The sequence below is a fragment of the Cucurbita maxima genome, unplaced genomic scaffold (genome assembly GCF_002738345.1).
Source record: "Cucurbita maxima cultivar Rimu unplaced genomic scaffold, Cmax_1.0 Cma_Scf00005, whole genome shotgun sequence".
NCBI lineage: Eukaryota > Viridiplantae > Streptophyta > Magnoliopsida > Cucurbitales > Cucurbitaceae > Cucurbita > Cucurbita maxima.
In genome coordinates this window covers 2,303,791-2,313,394 of record NW_019272021.1, presented here as the reverse complement: position 1 = coordinate 2,313,394, position 9,604 = coordinate 2,303,791, and the positions used below count along the sequence as shown (strand labels likewise).

The 9,604-nt window shown below is 34.9% G+C and overlaps 3 protein-coding genes across 3 annotated transcripts; 2 read left to right on the top strand and 1 right to left on the bottom strand.

The window, feature by feature from the left end:
• The first annotated feature begins 1,512 nt into the window (after positions 1-1,512).
• LOC111479057 (60S ribosomal protein L37-3) lies at positions 1,513-2,564 on the top strand. The gene is made up of 4 exons (XM_023123521.1): positions 1,513-1,609; positions 1,719-1,854; positions 2,103-2,204; positions 2,301-2,564. The coding sequence occupies exons 1-4, from the start codon at positions 1,607-1,609 to the stop codon at positions 2,345-2,347; spliced, it is 288 nt and encodes a 95-aa protein (XP_022979289.1). The 5' UTR covers positions 1,513-1,606; the 3' UTR covers positions 2,348-2,564.
• Positions 2,565-4,356: 1,792 nt separating this feature from the next.
• Positions 4,357-4,764, top strand: LOC111479231. The gene has a single exon (XM_023123786.1). It carries the CDS (start codon positions 4,357-4,359, stop codon positions 4,762-4,764), a length of 408 nt encoding a protein of 135 aa, XP_022979554.1.
• A 490-nt stretch (positions 4,765-5,254) lies between these two features.
• On the bottom strand, positions 5,255-9,331 carry LOC111479053 (protein disulfide isomerase-like 1-6). The gene is made up of 12 exons (XM_023123518.1): positions 8,571-9,331; positions 8,342-8,471; positions 7,643-7,808; positions 7,391-7,509; positions 6,665-6,745; positions 6,479-6,568; positions 6,295-6,366; positions 6,126-6,194; positions 5,951-6,031; positions 5,743-5,877; positions 5,610-5,663; positions 5,255-5,508 (listed from the first exon to the last, which is right to left on the bottom strand). The coding sequence occupies exons 1-12, from the start codon at positions 9,086-9,088 to the stop codon at positions 5,410-5,412; spliced, it is 1,614 nt and encodes a 537-aa protein (XP_022979286.1). The 5' UTR covers positions 9,089-9,331; the 3' UTR covers positions 5,255-5,409.
• Between the last annotated feature and the right edge of the window lie 273 nt (positions 9,332-9,604).

The window sequence follows — 9,604 nt, the reverse complement described above, 5'->3', positions numbered from 1 at the left end:
TTTTTTTTTTTTTTTTTTTTTTTTTTTTTTTTTTTTTTTTTTTTTTTTTTTTTTTTTTTTTTTTTTTTTTTTGTTTGTGATGCTATTATTTTATTTTATTTATTTGTATTTTTTTTACGTTGGGTGAAATATTGAAATTCAAATTTAGAAATTATGTTGTATTATTGAAATATAATTTTTTTAAAAAAAATTACGTATATTTGATTATGGAATATTATTGTTGATTTTTATAATTTTTTAAAAATAGTTATATTGTAATTTTTTTTAATACGAATTGTTATTAAATTCCGCTATTCCGCTCCCACGATATCTTTCCGGAGAGAAAACACAAAATGGGACCCACTTTAGAGACACGTGGTAATAATTGAATGGGTGAATTAGAGGTGTCAGCTGTCGATGTCCATCCGACGTCGTTTCAGTCGGGTACATACACTGCACCTGCACCACAAAAAAGTGGTCGGCGGCCACGTGATTCAGACAGATGCCACGTATCCACAAATCGAAGGAAATGTCTTTTTCTAATTTTTTTAGACTTTTTTGGAATTATATTTAGTTAGTTGTGAATTTCCGATTTCAGAAGAGAAATATATATTCATTACCTTAGATTCATCGTTATGTTTGTTGTTTTTTTTAAAAAAAAAAAATTAAACATTTAGTAAAAATAAAAATGTATTTTCAAATGTCACATTTTAGCAATGGTAATTTTAATCTCTTAAATATAGATTTTATCCAATTGGTTATTTTAAAATTTATATAATTATCATATTTCAATACCTTTTCAACAATTATAATTATAATAATTATCCCTTAGATTAAAATTATCATATTTTTCCAAATATAATCATTTTTATTTCAATTTTCGAGTTCATAGTTATAATCTCCAAATAAAAATTAGGATGGGTTTAAAATTAGCCTATTAATTTGATATAGTGCACTTGTGGACACTCCAGTAAAGAAAAAGTACATGAAAGAACTGAGACTACATCCAAATTAGAGCGATCATGAGAATAGAACGACTAACAAAATCTTAAAAGAATTGAAAGTCACTACTTATACGAGGAACATGCACCTTCATTTTCAGTGGCTCAACCATAAAAATTTTCATGGTTAAACATATTTTATTTAGAGCATCATAGGTTAAGAATGATGACAAAACATATTGGAATAACTTGTGTTGGTCTATGTAGATAGTTTTCACTATTAAAAATAAGGAATATATAACGTGACATGTTACAAGGAGTAGATTCCGAATCCGAGTTTTGAATCCCGAACATGGATCGCTACATCACTTGCGTTGATTGAAAGGGTATATTTATTCACACATATGTGTGTGTAATAAATAAAAGTATATGGCATAATTTCCAAAGAAAGATTGTTGGGCTTTTTCCTCTTGAAGAGGAAGGTCCACTCGCGGGCCCAAAGGGCCGACCCAATCCAGTAGAAAAGATTCGGGTTAGGTCAAAGCTACGTGGGTCGGGTTTTTTGATACCCAATTACTTCAAACCCTTCAAACCCTAAACCCTGTCAATATAAGGGCTGCCGCCTACATTTCACCCCTCTTTGGACGGAAGAAGAATCCGAAGGCTTCATCGTCGAATCCGACTAAATGGTAATGGCGAACTTACTTTTGTAAACTCTATCTCTTCCCTTTCTGCATGATTGTTGTTGAATTTGGAATTTTAGTGCGTAAATCGATTTGTTTGTTGATCGGTAATTAGGGTAAGGGAACGGGAAGTTTCGGTAAGAGGAGGAACAAGACCCACACTCTCTGCGTTAGGTGTGGCCGCCGCAGCTTCCACCTGCAGAAGAGTCGATGCTCTGCCTGTGCATTTCCAGCCGCCCGTAAGCGTACATGTAAGTTCGCTTAATCAATTTGTATTTGTTTTTGGTTGTTTCATCATTGCGCAATTAAACCTCTTTTTATATGCTGAGCTTAATTTATCGAATCGATTAGAAGTGATAACCATAGATTCATCATTATCGACCCAGATAGCAGTAGATTCGTTATGCGTACCCTAATCTGTTTGAGTGAATATCATTTACTCTTGGGTCTTCAATTTTGGTCTAGTTGTTCCATTTTCTTATGCGGGTTTTGGATTTAGATAACTGGAGCGTGAAGGCGATCCGAAGGAAGACCACTGGAACTGGGCGGATGAGATACATGCGTCATGTTCCTCGCAGATTCAAGAGTGGTTTCAGAGAAGGTTCTATTCTAAGTTGTATATTTCTTGATTTTTCTGCTTATCAACTGATTTTTGGGGCATTTTGTGATTTTAATTACCTTTGGATTTGGTGATTAGGTACTCAAGCAGCGCCAAGGAGCAAAGGAGCAGCCGCATCAGCCTAAGACATTAAAGGTTACTTGTGGCACAACTTGGTACCATATTTATAGGTTCTAGGAGAAGTTTGTTATTTTTGGGACCAGAATCTATAAGAATTTTGTTTTATGATGTTAACACCTTCAATACTGAAACTTATTTTTATTTCTTACTGTATTGTTTATGGAATTTTTTGTTGTTGTTTTGAGACCACTTTCACCTTTGGTTAATCTATGTCTTGAGCTATATACATCTAATCATTGTTGGAGTTTTTGCTGGTAGATATTGTTACCCTGAAGTCAGGGTAGAATCAGTTAGTAAGAAATTTGAGCATTAAATCATGTGTTAATGAGTTGTTCCTCACTCATATAGATATATATATAAGAGTAGGGTTGTTAATCCAGAATAACTCGGCAAGTTGCTATTCTTTTTTGGAATTGTTAGTGGTAGGGGTATGACTTGGTTTGTTACAATTACTACATAACTAAGAAACCACTCGTTAGGAGATGTAGAGGCCGACTCAAGGTAAGGGGGCATTGTAAAGCATCAAAACTAAGAGAAAAGACTGTCATCTTTTGGGATCGCAGGAAGGGAAAATTACTATAGGCTTTCGAAACAAGAAATGAAGAAAGATGATGTTAGGATGATGAGTTTAGGATGATGAGTTTGAAGAATGTGTAAATGCAAGAGAGGAATCTCATAGTATCACAATTTTAATTTGAAATGTGTTTTGAACTTGTGCCATTAAGGAAGAGAATGAGTCTTTTATGTTGGTTTGGTTCTTTCTCCTTCCCCTTTGGATCAATAGGTGAAGTTATTGGATTATTCCATTGACCTTGGTGTCTTTTCTTCTCGGAATCTACTTTATTGCTGCCTCTTCAAGATCTTTTTATTTGTTGTCTTTCAGATTCTTGTGTTTGACCTAATTGTACAAGTAGATTAATATATAGATAACGAACTCTCAATTGAAAAGCATTAGAGTAAATTTGTATGGTCTGGCTGTTTCATAGTAACCATATGTATAGTTTGAAGTCTTCAAATATTTAATAAGAAAAATAGATATGCTAAATATAAAATAGTGATATATTAAATATTAAGGTAATGTATATTAGAAACATTAAATGTATGCCTGAATTCTGAATTTCGAAATTGAAGTTAGTTGAATATAGATTGAAATACTTTATGATGATTTAAATAATATTTTAAATTTAAAAAATGTTATCTCAAAGTCTATTAAAACTTGAGACTTTCACAAGTTAAAAGGGTTGAGATTTAATCGAGTGGATCTGAAAAAAAGTCTGACCATAATTTTTTTTTAGATATTTATTGGATGCAATATTTGAACTTTCAATTCTTTTTTAATTCTATATAAAATTTAATGGATTGGAATGCTTGTACATGAATGAAGTATCTATTTTTAGCAAATTGTCTCCCCTCCAAAATTAATTATATGATTTCAATATTTAATGATAATTTTGTAGCACTAGAAAAAGTCTAAAAAAACCTCCAACTTATTATTGTTTTTTTTTTAAATACTCCTATGTTGGATAATTTTGGATAATTTTGGACAAAAACAGTTAGCAGTTCATGCTAAAAAAAACCTCTAACTTATTATTATTATTTTTTTAATTACTCCTATGGATAATTTTGGAGGAAAACGGTTAGCATTTCATTCTAAAAAAAACCTCCAATTTATTTTTTATTTTTTTTTTAAATACTCTTGGATAATTTTGGAGAAAACCGTTAGCATTTTATTTCAATTAAAAAATATTTGTAAATTTTTGAAAGTGTTCAAAAAATTCCCTTCATTAAACATTGAATAATTTTTTAAAATAAAATACTAATAGTTTTGATTATTTAAAAGTATTTCTTTTTATAGATTATAAATAATTTAAGGTGTTTGAATGCAGCGATGAAATGAAATAATATAGGATGCAGCAGTTGTAGCGTTTATAAATAGGAACCCGGGCAACTGCCAAATTCATTCCCATTCCCACATTTTCCAAATTCAGGGTTTCTGTTTCTGGTTCCCTCTGTCATGGCTACGATAGAAAAATGCAAATCCAAACCACGTTTCTTCGATCGAATCTTCCCTCCGCGTCCCGTAGGCGCTGGCCTTGATGATTCCGCCCCTCCTCCCAATTCAATTTGCCAAGCCTTCTTCAAGGTAGCCTCCACCGTGAAATCCAGGGCCGCCGCCCTTCTTGTTCCCTTAGACGCGGGCTGCGTCTATGATCCATGGGGCGACGCCGTCGACGGACTGACATGCACGACGCAGATGGGATTGACATTGCCGGAATTTGATCGAGACGCGATCGTTATTGGGGGAATGGAGATGAGGAGATGGAAGCCTTGTGTGGTAGATGGATTTGAAGGATTTGAAGGATTCGAGGTTGGAGATGAAGCCGAGAAGGAGCAACCTATTCTACTTCAAGGTTTTGCTTAAAATTCTGTTCAATTTTTACTGGAGTTCTTGTTCTGTTTCTTGTTCTTGATCTTGTTAAAATTCTGTTGTTGAATTTTTAATAGAGTTCTTGTTTTTGTTCTTGTTCTTGTTCTTCTTATTGATCTTGTTGTTGATGTGATTAACGTGGAAGTTAGGGAAATTTTCTGGCTTCTTTGTGAATACACATCAGAGAGAATAGAGATGTTGAGTTCTTGAATTTCCAACGAATTTCGTGAACTTTCGAGTTATTATTATTATTATTTTATTTCTTTTATTTATCAATTTTGTTCTTTATTTCCTCTTCTTTAGAAAAACCTTTTTCAGTTTCTTAATTTAGTTTCTCAGAAACTTCAATGTGATTAATTAATTGCAAAGTTAAATTACAGATAACAAATTTAATACCTAAGCTAATGAATATTTGCATACACAAATTAATTTTGAAAAACTAAGTTTTATATATATATATAATGGTAAAGAAAATTAGGAAATATTAATGGTAAAGAAAGATGTGTTGAATTAGATGAATGGTGAAGAGAGCATAAATTAAAAAGATGTAAATATAATATAAAGAGTCCAATCCAAGAAGCGTGGTGTATGCCTCTGCGTCAAATCTGTGTCAAATCTAAAAGCTTTGTTGTTGTCCTATTATAGTTCATCTTTCCCACTGCCCTGCTCTTCAGACTTGAGCAGTTTGGAGATGTTCTTGGCCAAATCCTTCAAACTCCCTTTGCTCGAAACCTTTATCTGCACAATCGAAATCACAGCGAGCATGTTTTATACCTTCGAACAAAAGAAAGTTATTCCAAACAAACCCGAAGAATGAAAAGCACGGTACGAATACTAACCGGGTTTGATTTATCAGATGCGGGGTAAAACAGGAGGGTTGGATAATCATCTACCTGCACCATCACAAACAAACACCAAATTGTTAGGATTTGATCATTGATAATAACATGAGTGAGTGAGTGACTGACTGACTTGTAGCTTTGGATGTTCGTTTGCAGAAGCATCAATTCTGGCGAAAACAATGTTATCAAAATCTTTGAAATGCTTAGCCAACTTCTCCACATTCTTGCTTGTTGCCTCGCAGGTAATGCACCATGGGGTATGCACCTGTTTCATAATAATAAAACCTTATAAGATCTCACAAACAAGATTACATGAACATAAATTACTCATTCATTACCTCCAAGAATACAATTTTGGGATTCTTCAAAACCAATTCATCAAATGTCCTTCCAACAACTACTTCAATGCTTGCTCCCTCCTTCAATTCGCAACAACAACCCAATTATCAAAACGACAGCGATCGAAATTCACAAGTACTTCGAATGATCCAAAACATATTCACAGGAACTCACATTATTTGGGATTGGCTGTGATCTGAAGTAAGGAGACAGAGTGCCATCATGAAGGCCTCTGCCAAACTCCTATAAACATGGAAATTCACAGAACCATATCAGCTGCCTAACAACAATTTTTCTCAACACAGACTATATATATATATATATATATAGAACAATAGTTTACCTCTATGTTGCTCGGGGTCGGATCTGACTCTAACAAAAACTTTGAGCTCATTCCGTTATCAAAAGCAGCAACCTGCAGATGCATAGCAAATATAAAGTGCATTAGGAGATACAGATTAGGCTAAAGATACAATTCTCTCCAGATTTTTTGGTTGGGAAAAGGATGGCTGAAGCAAAATACGAACCACAATTCGGTCTGATTCTTCGAGACCGAATAACGACAAGAACGGCTTTGCGAGATTTTCATTTGCAATGTCTAAGGATATAAACATCACCTGCATTGAGAAGAAGATAGTATTATCAACACTTATCTACACAATTTGATGACTGATGAGTAACTTTGATAACCAGAGAATACATAATTTGTTTACCTTTGACTTTAACTTTTTCGCAACATTCTGAAGCGGCTCGAGAAGATCCTTGAATTCTTCGTCATCAGCAAAGATGAGAACCTTCAAAGTGAATGAAAATTAGACAATTTGTCTTCTGTAGATTCTGACATTCCAAGTAAATAATTAGAGTCAAAGTATATTCTTTCTGTTTTTACTAGCTTTTTGATACATACATCAAGAAATGTCTCTTTTGCTTAACTTTGTACAGTACCGATAATAGCCCAAGCTCACCGCTAGTAGATATTGTCTACTTCTATACTTTTATAAAAAATGTTTTGTTCCCCTCTCCAATCGATGTGGGACCCTCCCAATCCACCCACCTTCGGAGCCCAACGTCCTCGTTGGCACATAGCTTGGTGTCCACCCCCTTCGGGTCTCAACTTCCTCACTGGCACATCACCCGGTGACCTGGCTTCGATATCATTTGTAACATCTCAAACCCACCCCTGGCAGATATTGTCCTATTTAGGCTTTTTCACTTATGGGCTTCCTCAAGGTTTTTAAAATGCATCTACGAGGAAAAGGTTTCCACACCCTTATAAAGAATACTTTGTTCCCCTTTCCAACCGATGTGTGATCTAAGTATATTTTTGTTTATCAACTTATGAGAAACCCAAAAAGAAAGAAAAAAAATTCAGAATGCAAAGAATCTAGAGATGTACATTCAGGGATGCAATTCAAAGAGATATGAGAAATATGGGGAACCTGGCGTTTAACGGGGCTGGAGTATACTCGGATAGAATTCATTTCCGTCAGTTTAGTGACTAATGGAAACTTGTTATGCTCCAAAAAATGCAATATCTTTTCCCTTTCAAAACCTCCTTCTGCAACATACAATAAGTAAGCAAAGATGATCCCCAAAAAACAAATGATATTAACATCGACAATAACTATCAGTCCGGGGTGCGCATGCAAGCTAGCTCGTAATAAAAATTTTAAACTATCCATCCAACTCACCGTACGCGGTATATCTTTCCTCCTCATCTTTAACCAATCCAAGGAAATTGTTTGAGGGCTTAATATCTGGGAAGAGGACCTTTGCAGCTTCAATGTCGCTCACCCCAACAAACTGGAATTCATTGTCATCTGAGGCTGCTTTAAAAAACTCTTCATATGCAGGCCCCTTGAGAAGATAAAACACATTTCTCACCAGATCCTCCATGATTAATACATATATAGAGTAAAGAAAGGAAGCACTATACAGTTTGGATCCCAATTCAAAAGAATGATGCTATGCTAATAATTATAAAGAGTTTGTTTAACAAACACTTAAACGCCGTTCCTATCAAGCCAACTGCCCCACAAAACGGCGAAACAAGACCTTTCCTTTGCCATCAAACAACCAAGTTATAAGAACTTGGGAACAGAGATTTTATTTTGACTCGATCCGAAAACAAGCAATGCAACATTCAAAGTGACTTTTTGGGATCTAGGGTGCTAGTAGAAAGATTGGTTCATTAGGCTCAAGACTGTAACTGAAAAACGAACCCCTTTGGAGTATGGCAGTCAAGCTCCTGTGACACGATCTTCTATTTTTGGTCGGATAATTTTGTCTATGATACGTAAAACTGTGTTCGCATTGCGGTTTGTTCTTTATTTTGTCCAAATTCTCTAAAAGAAACATACATATACGAGGTACACAGAAAAGTAACAAACCTCAAATTTCTCAAACCGACCAACAACAAACATGTGGTGCTTCTTAAGAAATTCTTTAGCTTCGTTCAAAGAGCTTATATTTATAACAGGCACACCAGTCTTTTTCTGGACCCAGATCACAATCTCTTCCCTGAATTCATGGAAAAATAACGCCAATTCAAACAAATCAAGACAGGATTCAATTATAAAAATAGATAATATGATCAATTTCCATCAACAATCTACTTACGCAGTGAATCCACCGGTGTAAGCTTGAGAAGTCCCATTAACAAACAGAAGAAGTGTAGGGAACCCCTTAATTTGGAGGGCAGAGGCCGCTTTTGGATAGCGATCGGCATCAAGCTTCGCCATTAAAATGGGGCTTCCCAATTCCCTAAGTGAATTAGCTGCCTCAGCGAAATGGGGCATTAACTCAGCACTCCTAGCACACCAAGGGGCATAACCCAGAAGCAAAACGTACTCATTCTGTTCAATTACTCTCTCACTCTTATCATTGCTAAGTTCAAGAACTATCCTCTGTGCTTTACTCAATACCTTAGCCTCTGAGGTTCTCAAATTAGCCCCATCCTGCTGCTGATTTTCCTCTTCTTCATCCAATGCCAACAATTCCTCAAGACCCTCGAGATCTTCATCGCCATTTTCAACTGGGTTGCTCTCAGATGAGTTAACAATGGCGAAGAGTCCGAACAATAGGAGAAGGGTGAAGGCGAGAAGGATGAATCTGGAAGTGGGTTTTCTCAGAATCATGGTAATGGGTTCTGTATTGATGGATTTTTGGATTTGAAGGAAGGAAATGATGATTCGAGTTAAAGAGGAAAAATGGATCTGGGGAAAAGCTCAGAAGGTGTGGCGAAATGGGGTTTTTGAGGGTTCTTTCTTTCTTCTTTGGTTACTGTAAAAATGGCGCTAATTGGGGATGAAATGAGAGGAAAATGGAAAGAGGGAAGCCGATTAGGGAGATTGGCTGTACGTGTGAAATCGTGAGTGAGCCATTGAAATTAAAACTGTCGGTCCTTCGGTCAACCAAACTAAAGTAGAACGTGAGTGGGACTATCACCCTTGAATTACTAATTTAGGTTTGAGCTTTAATTTTTTTTTAATATCTCTGAATCTATTAACATATAAGCCACTAAAATTGAATTTTGTATATAAAAATTATTATTTTTTTTAATTTTCTTTTTATTTCAATGAAAATATAGACCTAAATTAGTCGAATCATATTTAAGTCGTAACAATAAATTGAAAGTTTAATTTTTTTTATTA

Bases quoted from the DNA above. Each gene is read 5' to 3' on its own strand.
- LOC111479057 (XM_023123521.1), top strand. The intron at 1,855-2,102 runs GTAAGTTCGCTT...TTTTGGATTTAG, and splicing joins AGCCGCCCGTAAGCGTACAT to ATAACTGGAGCGTGAAGGCG. The intron at 2,205-2,300 runs GTTCTATTCTAA...TTTGGTGATTAG, and splicing joins CAAGAGTGGTTTCAGAGAAG to GTACTCAAGCAGCGCCAAGG.
- LOC111479231 (XM_023123786.1), top strand. From the start codon at position 4,357: ATGGCTACGATAGAAAAATGCAAATCCAAACCACGTTTCTTCGATCGA.
- LOC111479053 (XM_023123518.1), bottom strand. From the start codon at position 9,088: ATGATTCTGAGAAAACCCACTTCCAGATTCATCCTTCTCGCCTTCACC. The intron at 6,367-6,478 runs GTTCGTATTTTG...ATGCATCTGCAG, and splicing joins AAGAATCAGACCGAATTGTG to GTTGCTGCTTTTGATAACGG. The intron at 5,878-5,950 runs GTAATGAATGAG...ATTATGAAACAG, and splicing joins CCAAAATTGTATTCTTGGAG to GTGCATACCCCATGGTGCAT.